The sequence below is a fragment of the Stegodyphus dumicola genome, chromosome X2 (genome assembly GCF_044657685.1).
Source record: "Stegodyphus dumicola isolate Sdum_Otavi_A_Nest chromosome X2, ASM4465768v1".
Taxonomy (NCBI): domain Eukaryota; kingdom Metazoa; phylum Arthropoda; class Arachnida; order Araneae; family Eresidae; genus Stegodyphus; species Stegodyphus dumicola.
Window position 1 is genome coordinate 125,185,673 of NC_140781.1, and position 16,571 is coordinate 125,202,243.

General features: G+C 31.2%; 1 protein-coding gene across 1 annotated transcript in view; it reads right to left on the minus strand.

The window, feature by feature from the left end:
• The window catches only part of LOC118199882 (acetyl-coenzyme A synthetase, cytoplasmic-like), an 85,104-nt gene that overhangs the window by 38,620 nt on the left and 29,913 nt on the right, over positions 1 to 16,571 (minus strand). The window contains exons 2-8 of the mRNA XM_035371743.2: positions 15,172 to 15,263; positions 10,936 to 11,039; positions 9,152 to 9,224; positions 5,406 to 5,481; positions 5,243 to 5,324; positions 2,824 to 2,942; positions 249 to 441 (exon numbers count right to left, since the gene is read on the minus strand). Of these exons, the coding sequence (XP_035227634.1) occupies positions 249 to 441; positions 2,824 to 2,942; positions 5,243 to 5,324; positions 5,406 to 5,481; positions 9,152 to 9,224; positions 10,936 to 11,039; positions 15,172 to 15,263 (739 nt within the window). The remainder of the gene's footprint in view (positions 1 to 248; positions 442 to 2,823; positions 2,943 to 5,242; positions 5,325 to 5,405; positions 5,482 to 9,151; positions 9,225 to 10,935; positions 11,040 to 15,171; positions 15,264 to 16,571) is intronic.

The following is a 16,571-nucleotide window of genomic DNA, read 5'->3' on the forward strand; positions in this document are numbered from 1 at the left end:
ACAAAGATTATTGGAAAAAATGTGTGATATAACACATAAAATGATCATAGTAAGAGTTACACTAAGTATCAATCAGGCCATCAACAGTTTTGTTTCAACAATTTCGCGGTTCTTGCTCTTCCAAAAGACTTAAACATTTTGAAATCACTGCTGGTTAAGACGAGGATAAAATATAATTGTTGGAGTAATTTGGGATCTGCGCAACTTCATTTCTAACAAAAGTGCACTAATAAAGAGTTAGAACTTACGATCACTGAAGTTGCAGCGTTGAGTAATGGGCCGTAGGTAACGTAGGTATGACCAGTTATCCATCCTATATCAGCAGTACAAAAATATATGTCTTTTTCATGATAATCGAATACATACTTGAATGTAGTATAAGCGTATATCATATATCCAGCAGTAGTATGTAAGATGCCTTTCGGTTTTCCAGTTGAACCACTAAAAGAAAAAATAAACAAAAAATGAAGAGAAATTTCAAGTCCCTGAAAAAAAAAAAAATATATATATATATATATATATATAAATGTCAACTGCCGGGAAAAATAAGTAAAATTTTAAACAGATCACATGAGTGCTTCAGAACTCAGTTTATTAGCATAAAGTGAATTTAATTTAGTGAAATTTACAGAGACATAGAAAAAAAAACACTGTAACAGTTATTGCATTTATCATTCGTCTTAATCATATGAACTCAGATTTTAATTGTGGTTTGATATTAACATAATTTGAGTTAAAAAGTAAGTTTTTATATGATATACCTAGAGTTAACTTTTGCCTTGCAGTTTTAAGTTTTGTTTAGGAAGCCTTTTAACCCTTTTCACTTAATATCAATCAATTTTGATTGATATCAGCTGTATTTTGGTAATCACTGTTCGAATGGGCTCTTCTGCTTAAAAGATTCATCATCAGTTCCAGCATGATTGGTCACAGTAGCATAAAAATCAAAAGTTAATGTTTCTTGGCCAAAAACACTAAAGTTATCAAAATCATCAATTTAGATATCGCTAACTTCATTTAGCAAAGTTGTGATGTCGGTTGATAAATTAAGTAATATGAAATAACTATTATACTTAAATATGGATTAATATGTTAACGTAAGTAATACAAATTATGTTAATAATTTTCTAGCAACATTGGTTTTATATATAAAAATTATTCAGAGCATAATATAATCAAAATTTTTACACCGTAAGAAGTTTTATAATGCCATTATAGTCCTAAAGCGAATAGAGGCAAATTTAATTTTCTTATTTTCTTCTTTCTGCTTTCACAAACCTTTTGGGTAAAATGTCATCTTTGAAAGAAACTCGCCAATATCATAGATTTTAAAACTGACAGTTTTATTGCTAAATTTCATTTTTGGCCCATCTGTAAGGACAAATATGTAACAATCAGTAGCAGTACTGACTTAAATTTCCACTCCACTCTCTTAGATATACTACTTTGCGTAGCCAAAAACTTTGGATTTCAGACAACTTTTCAAATTTCTAGAGAAATATTTGCCACATTGTTCTGTAACTGCAACCATGTAAATTATACGCTCATATTCAAACTTCCCAACAAAAATACCAACAACAAAATGATTAAGAAAATATTTTTAATAATCCTGTATTATAAAAACCAGGAAACGCTGTGTAACTTTTGCAAAATATTTTACGTGCTTATAACACGCACAATTTTCAACCAGATTCAACAAAATTTATAGAATATATGACAAAGTTTAACCAAAACCTCAAACTGAAATATGAAATAAAAACAGAAATATTTGATGAGATATAAACTTAATTTTAGTGAAATATAAAAATAACTTTTAACTGCGCGTGCGCGAAGTATATTACATTTTTTTTTTCATCATTTGGTCGCCAACTTTGCAACTAAACAGATATCAAACTAACTTTCAATAAACAGACAAAAGGTAAAAGGTAAATGAAGGTTTATTGAAGCTGTGCCTTTAGTACAACTAAAAATTAACAAAATATTAGTTTATAATAACAAAATATTAGCAAGAGTGTTTAAAAAACTGAAGTATTTAAATCAATAAACATTGAATCGAACTTATCAACTCGACTCCAGTTAATGGAGACTCCGACAATGCTAAGAAGTCACCGCGAAGGCATGCACCAAGAAGGCGGGAGAAATACCTTATACGTTTATAGCAATACTTGTCGATATCTAATAATTTACCAAAATAATTTTGGTATTTTTGTTCACATTCAATTCCAGAAATTTCAGAATGGAAATTTATCCTTCACTGATTATTTTTCAGTTATTATCATCAGTTATATTTGGCATTCAATCAGTGAATGCCAGGGGAGAATTTAATAAATAGAAATGAAATACAGAATTAAATGACTATATCAAAGAAACCTTGATACTACTGCAGAACATTGTCCCTTTTAGGAATGTAAAGAAATCTAATGCATTTGATTACATCATTAAAAACGTTAGATCAAAAATCGAAGTATTAAGAAAATATTTAAGTGAATGAATTGGTATAGTAGAATTTTGAAGAAGTTTCTTGAACTCTAATACTCTATCAAAAGAAGGATAGTAAATTTTCGTATTTTTCTCACATTAAATAAATATGTAATTTTTTCCAGAAAGTCCCTGAGTAAAATTTTCTTCTATTTTAATTCACAAAAATAAAACAACTGAGAGCAAAAAAGGCAAGAAAAGGTATAGCGTATTTCTTGGCCTGAAAGCAAGAGAGGGAGATCTTTGCAATAAAAATCGGTTGCAGATTTTGGTTTTGTAACAGGGTCTTTCTATGCTGCAAGAAAAATCTGAATGAAAACTGAAACATTTCTTTTAAAATGTTACCTTGTGTAAAGTATAAACAATGGGTCTTCAGCTTCCATCCATTCTGGTTCGCATTTATTCGAAACGCCTGCCATTTCATTGTGCCAGAATGTAACTGTACAATCAATATTCCAGTTTCCCTGGAGAAAGCAAAAATTATGTAGTTCAGCTTCATCCTGAGACGTACGTTTAAGGCAAAGTAATTAATAAGGAAAAATAAAAGTTTAATAACTGCAACTGACACGTGATAAGGCTCTGAATCCCGTGCTGTAGGAAATCAGTTTTGCGTATACGAAAGCTCTTTTGATGTTTCAAAAGTTTAACTAATAATCAAAGTCTTATTGATAGTAAGCTCCACCATTAATATGAGCTGCCAAATAAAGCACATCTGTTACGTTATAATATTTGGTTCTTACAATAAAGTAAACTTAAATTTTATTGCGATAATCATACAATATACAAAGAAGAAAAAGTACCCTTCTAGCACTATATTGAATTTATTTATATGCAAATTTATTTCTTCTGCTTGCAAGATAAATCATCTGCTTATTTTCCCATATTTGGATGGATGATGTTTTATCCGCATGTTATCATCATTGCAGATATTATACGTATTACAAACACCAAGCATTAGAAATGAATAAGTCTTTATTTTTAAATATCCGTGCATATTTATGATACTAAATGATGAGTGGTTTTGTATCTACATGCATTTTAAGCCTTCGTAATAAACCAAACATTATATTTGAATGTACATATATGAATTAGTTTCTTTACACAATCCTTTCCTGAAAACGTCTCTTCCCGATGACAGTTAGCTTTCGATTACTGTGCCATACTAAATTACGTCCTTAACCCATGCTATTCTGCATTAAAATGAATGAAATCAATTAATTAAGAATTACACAAAAAAACTTATAGCTTACTTATTTAAACTGCAAGTTTACTATTTAAGGAAGATATCTTTAAAAGAATTGAAACATAATGTAAAATAATACAGGGTGCGGCAGGGAAACTACCTTATTTTAAAAAATGAATAACACAAACAGTATAAGCAATATCAGTTTAACTTTTTTCCAAGTTTATAGAGAGACACTTAAAGTTTTTTTTATTACGGTTTAAAAATAATATCATTAAGGTGGCCTCCGTTCTGGTCAATGCACTGAGATAGTCGAGTTTTGAAGCTTCTTTCCACTTTTACCAGCATATCAACGGGTATGTTTTCGATAGCAGCTAGGGTCTTTGGACGTTACAGATTTCAGATAGCCCCTCAAAAAGAAATCACACTGGGCTAAATCAGGCGATCGCGCTGGCCACTGACAATAGCCTCATAAGGAGATAAGGCGTCCAGGGAAATGTTCTCCAAAAAAATCATGGTCCAATGATGCCTATTCTGGACAATGCACACCAAACAGTCACACGTTCTGTATGGAGGGGCTGCTCATGAAATTCTCGGGGATTCGTGCCACTCCAATATCGCATGTTTTGCTTAATGCATGCTGCAACCGGAAAGATGAAAATGAGCTTCATCGCTAAAGAACACAAGAGCATCATAAGGCGTATTGTCAAGAACAGCTTTGCTTGCATTTTTTCGTGAAAGAAAATCGCGTGGATTAAGTTTTTGCACCACTGCCAATTCATATGGATGAAAATGCAGTACGTTGAAAAATACGACTCAACGAAGAACGCGTGCTCCTCTCTCGTCCACTGCATGATCGGTACTAAACCTACATTACATAAAACTTTAGATACCGCTCTTTTCAATAAGCGCCATCCCACCCTTCTCGGAATACATGTCGCTAGATGACGCGCGTTTCAAATAAGAAAGTTTCCCTGCTGCACCCCGTATTTAAGTGAAACACAGACTGCTTGCAGTTTTCTGAAGATGTAATTAAACAAAATGTTTTTTAAATATGATATATGAAATGGTACGCAAAGCGTAATATATGAACTAATAATTAAATACGCTTTTTAAATACAATGAATTTGTTCGGTTACAAATAACAAGCTAATTTAATGAATAATGAAAATTCGAATTTTTTTAACTAAGTAAATTTAAGAAATTAATTTTTTAATTTAATTTAATAAATTTTAAGAACAAAAAAATTATGTATTCGAAAAGTCAAAAGACTTTTCGCTCCTTAATAACGTTAAAATTCTTTTAATAAAGTATAATAACTCCTAAAATCATGTAGCATATAATATAGCATACATTTGCACCAGGCTGTAAATCATTTCATCAAAATAAAAGTTGCTGTAACTAAGAGGAAGAAATATGTCTGAAATTGAGACACGAGCAGAAAATTGTATCTCAAACGGAAGAAAAGTTGTCTGAATTTTAGTCAATAAATATTTATAATAAAAAAAAAATATTTTTTAAAATCTATTAAATGTTAATTTCCGACATGCAATGATTTGATATTAGACTATTAGATTGTACCTGTGTATGTGGATGCATTTCTTTACCCTCCTTTGTAGATCCCAGATGCTTCACAGCAATTACTGCTTTCAGTTTATGTCCTCTGTAAGCATAAAGCTCAGATAATTATTGTTCACAGTAAATTGTTTAAAGCTCAAACTAAAGAAATTTGGAACACACGTACTTATTCACGCATATTTCAACCGCCTTTTCAGCGATTTCTTTTAAATTCACTAATTTTGGTCCACGAAAGCCTCCATCTGTTAAACAAGGGGGAAAAAAAAAGTCCATAAGAAATATTGCAGTTAGTATCATAAGATGACATTTGAACAAAACAATGATAATTTTTTATTCCACCTCAGCGGCCTAAATCCAACTAAGAACATTATAATAAAGAATATTGTAAAACAAAATATAACTGAAAACAAAAGCGCAAAAATGTAAATCATAGCAAAAGGAATGTAAACAGGTACAAGCTGAAGCAAGCACTTAAGCATTCCGATAGATACGTATTAGTTATTGCTGGACCTTGCAAACTGTTCAACTTCCACCCCAATTTTGAGGGAGAACACCCTGCTGAGAACTCCCCTCTTCCCCTACCAACAACCTCTCGAGAGGATTTTTGGCTCTCCGTGAACAGTGCCCCCCTTGCCGCACAAACAGTATATGCTTACAAACATACATGCTTTATCCGAGATTCGACCCGGGGCCCATCGGCATGTCAATCAGCGTCACTAACTACTATACCGGATGTGTTTCAGACAAGCAAATAATAAGCCTCTTGCTTTCCAATGATCGTTGCAATATGTTCTGCAGGAAAACAAAACAAGAACCACCCCCCTTAAAAACATGGCCTTATATTTAGAGGCCAAAGGAGATTGAGCAAAATATTGATGCATTCCAATGTTCTTCAAGACAATCGTGAATCTGCAGCTGTTTTGAAATTATGAACGGTTTCTATTTTCGGGTTAGGAGGAAGTCGCCAGAGGTTTCCATTGAAGACATTCTTTCAGTACTTCAACTTACTAAAGGCTTTCTCTTCCAATGGATATTAAGACTGATTTCGGTTCTATATTGAAATCGTATTCGCTGAAGCGTTTATGTAAGTGTCTGCATGAGTAGCGTTGTGCAAGATCCTGTGGTATGAATTAATTTTTAAATAATTCAGCTTAGAGCGATTTATTATGGACTGTTGCAAATTAAATTTAGAATTTTGCTTTATATACATTTTATGTTACATACCCCCACATTCAAAGCCAAAACGTATTGGCGACAGAAAAGCATTTGTAGCGAAAAAGCATTAAAACTGTAAAAATGAAGAGAAATATTATATGGAAAACATAAATCATGAATTTTTAAGAGAATTAATTTGTAAATAATTGGAGAAGCTGAATTTTGTGCATTATATTTTTTAAAATATGCATACTTTTGTAGTTTAATTAAAATTCTAATATTCAGTCCAATTCATAAAGTTTCTGTTAAAGCCCAACTAATTAATTTGATTTTTCAGGGATAGCAAATGACATTATAACAAATCGCAAATATTTACAATATTAATTATTGTAATATTTTATTGAAATTATGCATTCATTCTTATATATTTTCTCTTCGAATTCCTAAACTGAAGACTCAGCATTTCTCTAAAACAAACAATTCCGACCAAAGTAAGGCATATCTTTTTTTGACTTATTGATGTTTTATTGCACAAGTGGTTAAAGGTTGCTCGAACAGTTACTTGAGAAAAGCTCCATTCCCTTGCACAAGTTAATTGGATTTCTGAGAACTGTATTAAAAGTTTTCATTATAAAACATTAAATTTTAAAAATATATCATATTCGTTCTTCGTAGCCCTAAAATTTTCTTGCATGAAAAAAAAAAAAAAAAAAAAGAGAGAGAAAGAGTTATTCAGATGTAAAAATTCGCCTCTGATTTTTAACCAGCAATCCTTACAACATAGCCTAAGCTTTATATTCAATCATTCTTTAAATAATTGTAATATTCCTGCACCATAACTTGAAATTACTTTAAGTTCACACTAATTATAACAATATTCTATATTACAACATTTAATAGTTTCTTTATTAATAAGCAAAAAATATTGGATTATTTTCGATATTCAAAATTACATTCATGTATCATTGTTACGTGATTCTTAAAATAATTCAAAATTTTTGAAAATTATTCAAGATCTTTAACAATAATGCAAAATTATAATTATTAATTCATTAAATTTTAATAAGTTTTCTAAAACGATATCTGAATTTTTTTAAAACTCATTGTACAATTTATTCTTCCTAGTTATTAAAATTTAAATTTCTAATACTAGAAAATTTTAGTATGGTATCATGTTGAAAAAGAATAATATTGTATATTTAAATATATAGTAATATAGTAACAAAAATTTAACGGCGATTTATTATAAGCAGTTGCTATTTTTATGACAGAAAGGGGAAGTACATAAATTAAGATTAAAGAACTATTGAAAATTAAAGACAAAATTTTGCTTGACATACTTTTTTCTTACGCATATGTGTATGATATTATATTTTAAATGAAGAGTTAAGTCTCCCCATCAAAGAGAACAAAAGCATGAAATATTAATATTAAAAAACCATTATGCTATAGTGAGAAAATAGCTAAAAGAAACAGAAAATCTCATTTTACGCGAAAACCAGAGTACAGTGGCAACCTTCTTATTAAAATATTCTTGCGTGCGTACGGGTTCTTAATAGATTGAAGGAACACAGATTCCATGGGAGGTTGATAAAATTTATTTTATAAAAAACTTTGAAGTGTATCTTTTGGTAAAATTTATTTTATCACTCTGAAGTGTATCTTTTAAATGTAATAAACTTTATCAAAAGAACAGATACACTCCAGAGTTCTGGAACTTTCCACGGAAATACTCGTAGAAGTTCATAGTATCACAGAGTATAATCAGTAGTTACACTTTAAGCTACTAAGAACGTTAAACAGAGTGCAATGCAAAGCCATCTAAAAGATAAAGTTCACTGAACTAATAACACACAACTGAGAAGTTGATGCTCTCCCCGGTCTTATACAGTTTTTCCCCGGCCGCCGAGAGATATCTAAGTACTTCCCAAATAACTGGAAGGCATATGCAGGCCGGATACGGTTACAGTTGCATAGAGGACCCAAAACTGTTATTCAATTACGATACCCATTACATTTATACAAGGCCAAAATGTCGTCAAATGGTCGCCAGGCTTGGCGACTTTTGGCAATTTCTCTTCTAATATGAGTAGAAAAACTAGTTGCCCAGAGCGTTGTTAGCTTGGCGATAGCTCTCCATTTACTCAATATTAAATAGTCTTGCCTCTGTATTTTTATTTTTTCGATAGAGCATCGTTTCCCTCAAATTTTACATATTACATTATACAGAAAAATACAACAATTTCAAATATTATTTCATTAAAATTATCTACGTATGTATAAAATTATATATATATATCTATGTGTAACAATATATTCTGCTGCAGAAAGAGAAAAACAAATGGTATCCTTGCTAAGCACATAATACGTGAAAAGATAAAAGTTTATAATCAGTTAAAATTGGAGGGAAAAAATAATATAAAATAATAAAATAGATAAACAGATCAATTTTTGCTGTCTTTATCAAAACGGATGGTAATAAAAAGAAATTCAACAATAATCACTTACCGCGCTTATTGTTTATGGAATGAATAACACATCAAATGATTAAGTTACTAAATGGTAGTAAATATGTTTTAATAAAATTGATTATAATAAAACATAAAAGAAAATAATTATACTTTGCATTTTTTCCTCTATGCGCTAAATATACCATATTAGCAAACGGCTAAAATGCTTTTTCTGCAAGAATATATCCGTATTATGAAATGATCCTTCCTCTCAAATATGAATTAAAGCATGCTTTTACTCACTCACCAGCAGTAATTAGAAGTGAAGCTTTCGCATCCATCATTCGCTCAGCAAGTGATTCTGCGGAGTACCCACCAAACTACGGAAAAGGAATATTAATCATTAATGAAATATTAAAATTTCTTTAATCTCTTTCTCGTAAATGAATATTCATCTTTGAAAACAAATTAACGTCCACGAAACAGAGTAAGTTAAATAAAAAAGAATTTAAAGCTTTAAACCAGATGCGGCTTTAAGGTACTTGGCGTTTATATGCAAAAACTACATTCTGCAATAAAAATCTAATGAGTAAATAATATTAAAATAAAGTCTTTAAAATCTTCAAATATTTACTTGTATTTTTAATGCAATTTTTTTATGATTTGATATTTAAAAAATCATAAAAAGAGAAAGACAGAAAAAGACACGCTAAATGAAGTTAATTAAAGTTTTTGAACTGTCTATTGAAAACAAAGATAAGACCTTGGAAACACGCTCTGACTTTTTCACACGTATTGCACCAAATTTCTTATTTTTTCTAAAGAAATGAAAGAATATTTAATATGCTGTATGTATCACTCTATACCGACAGCGATGCTGAATTAACTACCCGTTCATAGTACGTAGTTGATTGTAAATAACTTTTTATTAATTTAACCCAGAAAACTAGCCTTCATTACTAATCTCATTACCAATCTCAGCGTTTGAAACCTTATCATTACTAATAAGGCTTCAAACGCTGAGATTTCTTCATACACATCTATACCATTTATAACGTCAGCTACGTCGATTAATGACGTCATCACTGAAGTAATGATATTTCTATATTTGTCTGATAAATTTTCATCATTTTCAAATATGATTTCTAATGTTTATCTGACCAAAAAATATTCGCGCCGCTGAAAGGTGTCTGTAACGCTACATATAATATAATATTAACCCAAGAAAAATAAATCATATAGATTACTTTTTTCGTATACATGAAGCCTGATTAACATAAGGTTTCGAGCAGCCACATGTATAACTTCCCTTTAAGATGACGCTCGCTTCACAACTATACTGTAATTCACTACAATTAATTTCACGTCATTTACAAAAAAAAAAAAAAAAAAAAGATAAACTTATGAAAGGATGATTTAATTTATCAACCCTTTCATTTAATGCTTACTTGTTTCAACTGTAGAGACATTAGGTTAATTTGAAGCAGGAGATGTGAAAAATGAGCAATGCCCTTGCGGGACTCGAACCTGGACCTCTCGAATACACTCCGAGTGTGCTACCTTTACACCAAAAAGGCATGCAGAAAGGAGGGAGAAAACACCTTATACAACAGCTATAGAAAGCAGATCACCACGAAAGTTAGCCTGAGAACTATGTAATGTTTCAGCTATATATTCTTAGTTATATTGACTATTTTTCGCCATCGTCGTATCCATTTTTCAGATTTAATATTTACTTCTTTAATATCCAATTCAAAACTCAAGTGATACAAGAAAAATAATAGTATAGTTCAGCTGGGTTAGTTAATACAATATTCTTCAACGTTACCACCAAAGAACATGAATGGGACCATCTTTTCCCACGTTCACGTTCTTTGCTGATATTATGACAGCCATGTCGGTGTTCATTCTGTTTTCTATGCCTAACTGAAACCGTAAAGCCAAATGAGATAGATTTTAAGCTTTGATAAATACATTTCCAAGGTTTTATTTGGTTATAATTTAATTGAAGACAGAATATACCCCATAAGAGGTGATATGTAAAACAGTGCTACTATTATGTATGACAAACATGCATTTGCATTTACTCACCACTATAGAATGAACAAGACCAATGCGCACGCATGCCAGCATGGCTATCACCAGCTCTAAAATCATCGGCATGTATATAGCTACGCGATCTCCTTTCTTGAGACCTGCAAAAATTAATTTTAAAAAAATGAAAAGAAATGGGAAAGAATAAATTCAACGAGAGTATGCACACTTTTGATATATAAAATGATTTGTTAAAAATTAATGTGAAAACAGAAAAGCTAAATTCTCTCTTATCCCTTTTTTGACCTGTTAGCATTTATTCTAATAACAATAATCTGTCGAATTTATTCTGAAATTGCAGTTCTCAAATAAAGAAAACTGTTTAATATTTTAACTTTTTCATAAACTCAGTTTTTATTATAAGCACATATGAAGCATAAAAGAATATCGTCTTTCAAGAAAAACTTAGCAAAATATAAATAATTTCTTTAGAGAGGCGAAATGTGTCTTAAAATACCCTGGAAGTACATTGGTAGTTATAGCGCATTCAGTATAAATTTTAATGATTACGTAAAAATGACATGATGCACTTTTAAGAGTATTTCAATTTTTGCGCATGAAAATCCAGAGGTGTCAAATACCAATTTAATTAAGAATTCCATTTCTAAATTCTAAAAAGTTTTGAGAAAGATTAATAATGTTTAATTATTGTTACAGTTTAATTTAAAACTGTTTTATTTAGTGATGCTTTTATTCGACTTACTAACTCGATATGCTTATAAAATCGTGAAACAAGTTATACGATTTACAAGCAATAACAGCTTTACTTAAAAGAATAAACAAAAGAGAAAACCAGTGGTATGCAAAACAAAAAAAAAGAGAAACGAACGACTATAAATCCAAGAATTAAAGTTGAATGCACTATAAAGACGCCAGCAATAGTGATTGTAATAAAAATGGTCACAACATTATTTTACCGATAAAATACCAGCCGGTAAAATCAGAGCATAAAAATAGCTATAACTTCTTAATAGCTGAACTTTTATTAAGTTAATAATTCAACTAATTAATTAAAAAAATAGAACTCCTTTGCTTTTTGAGGAAATCAAAACTCTCAATCTTTTAAAAATGGCCAATTCTCACAAACTCCTGTTAGTTAAACGAAGTCAAGAGATATTTATCTGAATAGAGAAAAATGACTCAGTGTACAAACTGGTAGTGATAGCTCAAACCCAAAATTATCCAAAAAAGAATGAAAAAGGTAGCGTTTACTTACGTTCTGAACATTAGACTATGCTAGAAAATCCAAAAATAGAAAAAAAAAAAAAAAAAAAGACCCAAAGAAATTAACAAAAGAGCATTAAATGATATAATTCATAGCAGAGGTTAAAACTAACAACAAGACAGAATACGTATCGATAGCCTTTAGCAAATTAGTGTTACAAAAAGCATCGACGTCGGCTTCTTGTGCTGCTAATACAATTTAACCCTTTAGCAGCCATCGGGACATACATGTCCCGAGGGCAGTTTGAAATGACCCTATGGGATAAAAATGCGTTGCATTAATAAGAGTGCATGTCCCAGTGGTATTTCTTCGTAACACTAATAATTTACTATGATTTCCTCCCAACAGACGGCAGCAGAAACTTCCCAAAAATGTTTTTCGACCCAATTTGTCAAAGCGCGGTATTTTTCTCTCTCTGGAATCCATTTATTCTCGTTGTATTACAGAGTGAAGTCTCGTGCACTTGAAATCTCACAAATGATTGCAATTTTTATACTAATCGATTATACAGGGCATAAGTGTCCCAGTGATATGCTTTACTGGTACATTATTGTCCTACTGGCTATGAAAATATATATTGAAGCTCCTTTCTCATGGTTTCCCTTTGTGCCTTTTGGACCTGTAAATAATATGAGTAGACGGAAAAGAGTGTCAGCTGAGGAAATTCAGCGTCTATTGGATGAAACGGATTCAGATGATAAATTGGATGATTCAGACCAAAATGTCAAAAATAAGTTTCCTTTAATAGTAAGAGTTCTGAAAAAACGTCATATCAGAAGCTTTAGTCAGAAAATCCAGGTACTTCAGGGTCGCCCAAGCGAAAGTTGTGACATGTTGAATATGCATCATGTGAGTCTTCGGCTGCTTCGGACTATAATGATATTTTTCCTAATGTATTAGCACAAAACATGCAAGGTAACACGCAAAAGGCTGAAAAAAGAAACAGTAATTTAGCTCATTCTGCTGACCACGTTATTTTGTTCCATAAGTCAGCAGTTTATGCCATGGATGCATCAAAATTTTTGTTGAGTGTGGGCGATCACTTGCCAGTAGAAGTTTCAATTTACCGAAGATGTATACGCTGTGCCAAAGAGAAAAAGGACAAAAGCTGTATGCGCAATGTGCAAAATTGCACTTTATAAAAACTGTTTCGCACTGTATTATACATGAGTGTTTATTATTTAATTACATCTTTCGCAAAATTGATCTGAGTAAAAATAACTTAGCTTTTCGTTTCATTTTCAGTCATTATTTTCAGTACCACTAGGACATATGTGTTTTATACACACCAATGGGACACATATGTCCCACTGCTCCCTTCACCCCTGGTGATTTATATTTTATTTTTTTCGGCGTGTTATCCATATTTGTATTGTATTTGATGTATTAAAGTACTTATTTCAATTTTTTCGCCGAAGAAACGTATTGGCAGCGAAAGAGTTAAAATATTTTTAAGAATATTCTGTCTCAGATAGGTAGAAAAGCTCTTTTTAAATATGACAATACAGATTCTATTACAATGCTTCTAAGCGACATTGTAATATATTTATTTACTTATTATTTATGTAGAATTTACCGAATTTGGATGGGGTCTGGGTGCTTTACAGTCATTAGGTTTTTTGAAGCAAGAGACGTGAAAAGTGTGCTGTGCCTTCGCCAGAACGCGAGCATCTTTAGGTTTATTTATTTTTTCTTTTCTTTTTTTTTAATATCAGTAAACTGAAGAAATCCACAGTGACTTTGCCGGGATTCAAACAGCGGGCCTTCCGATTGCCCTCCTAACGTGCTATCCAGTTACACCACGAAGGCATGCAAAAGGAGGGAGAAAATACCTTATAACTTCAAGCCTATTGAGTATGGTTGGGTCAGAAGTATTAAACAATGAATTCGAAAACTATCCATCGCTGAAATCATCGAACATTACCTTCCAGGAAATAAAAGCTCTACCTAATAATTTCTTGCAATAGCATGACGGAATTGCCAAAAAAAATTCTTTAGATATATCCTGATGTCCATGTTAATTTTCCATATGTAAAAACCAATATAATCATTTTTGAAGATTTCACCTCACTCCGTCACAGAGTGCCATCGAAATGTATGCGGATTTCAGGAGACTTTCGTATTCTTAACTTTCTTCAAACCCATGCATTTCTATGACTAAACCTTCGTTTAAAGTGGAATTTGTCAGGGTGAAAGAAGTTATTTTACTGTACGGGATAATGTGATTTCTTATAACATAAGCCCATAATATTTCTTAATCCATTTAGAAAAAAAAGTCATACATTACTACACATATTTCAGTATACTTGAATTGACAAAACATAGCGTGTATAACCTGCCATCCCTCTCACATTCTGTTGTACAAAGCTCTGAAATTTAGTGTAGGTAACGTAGTTAGAAACTGAGTGTAAGTAGAGTTGTCTAGTAGATTTAATACGCTTGTATCTTTTTAATTGTTCTTTTAAGCAAGATCTTTAAAATTTCAGACTTGGATGGAGGAGGTATATTGCCTAAAATGAAAATGATCATAGCAGTCCATGAAAATACTGAATGCCGAAAAATGTGGCTTATAAAATGACGCAAAATCTTGCAAGTAATCTTACATATATCTCACTAATCTTTCGTTTTCCCCATCACATAGTGTTTCAAACATATGCATGAATAAAAATTCATGCAGTGATTTAAAATGTGTCATAAATAAAAGGTGCCATAATTTCAGTTATATTTTTATAGAATCATATTATAAATGGATATAATATTCCCAAATAAAAAAGCGTTAACTTGTGTTACCCTAAAAATGATAACTTGTGATATCTTTACTTCTCTCTGAAGCCACTATTATTTTACTATATCCCTCTTTTTAATCAAACTCAAGTTGAAAGCAATAATTTAGCTGTAGGATCGTGAAATCTGTATCCAAACTTACGTTAATAAATCTCAAAATTTTTATTTATTATTTTATCCCTGTTACTGCTTTTGTGTGGATGAAGAAACAGAATTGTACTAACCTTTATTCTTCAGAACATTGGCGAACTTGCAAACTTCTTCCAAAAGTTCTTTATATGTAATTCTCTTTGTGTCGTTCATTTCATTTCCTTCCCTGAAATGAAAGTTATGATGTCATTATAAAGCATAATAAACGGCAAAAGAATCCAATTTTTTTATAATAAAATAGTTATGAAATATTTTGGGAGCTTAAAATTATTTTCACCTCATTTTTCTTCTATTCATACATACTAAAAGCCTGATATGAGTAACTATATTTACGTGTATAGTGGACGGGAGGCGAAAGTATTCTATTTCCAATTTATCCATGACATTAAATAGTTCAAAAACTAATGGATTTAGCCTCAAAAACAGAAATACGCCAAGTTACCTAAAGTATTTTATTCATTTTATGTCAGAGCTGAAATACACTTAGAACGGCTGATTGACAAGGACTGAAAATCAATATTAAACAGAATGGATTTCGTTCTAAAAAAATAAAAGCACTCCTCATATTTGGGTAGTTTGCCGTCAGAATCAACTGTGGGACACAATTACTGAAAATAGTAGATCGCTGGTTGACTAAAACTGACTCATGTGCAAGGTCAGCAATAATAGACAAAATAAATTCCTCCTTTCGCTTAAAACAGTGGTAAATTACGGCTGAAACGAAAGTCGCATTTACGTCTTAAAGCACTCCAATCATGCTATTACATTGTCTGTATATTCATGAAGTCAAAGTCAATTTCGCTGTTTTCAGTGAGATGCAAAATGCAAGGTGATTCAAAATGTCTGACCTGTTTCAAATGATTTTATTTCCAAAATTTATGAACACAAGTTACAAGTAATAAAGTAAGTGAAAAGAAACCCATCTAAGTTGATCATGCAAGTGTTTCCTGCGACCGGTCAGTTGTTTAGACAACGAAAATCACGTTCTCGCCATACTTGCTATATTGTATCCGTAGCAATAGCAAAACGAGCTTCGAGATCATGTAAATTTGCTGAAAATTATTGCAAATTAAAACAGAACATCTTAAAAGTACCTTCAAAAGAACAAGAAACATAGTGTAACATCCGGTAATCTAGAAGGAGAGCTGTGAAAACGATGTCATCGGGATTGCTATGATTGATTCAAAGCCATAGCAGCACGTTCGTTAAGAAAACATGATCAGCATTTTGACAATATTCTAAAAAGCCGCTATCCCTAAACGTTTTTAATAGCGTATCCCTAAAACAAAAGTAATTATAAGTTGTAAACCATATAATATAATATAGTATAATGTAATATAATATAATATAATATAATATAGTATAGTATAATATAATATAATATTATATAATATAAATATAAATATAACATAATTCAGTATAATATAATATAATATTACATTATACTATAAGTGTTATAATATACTATTATGCA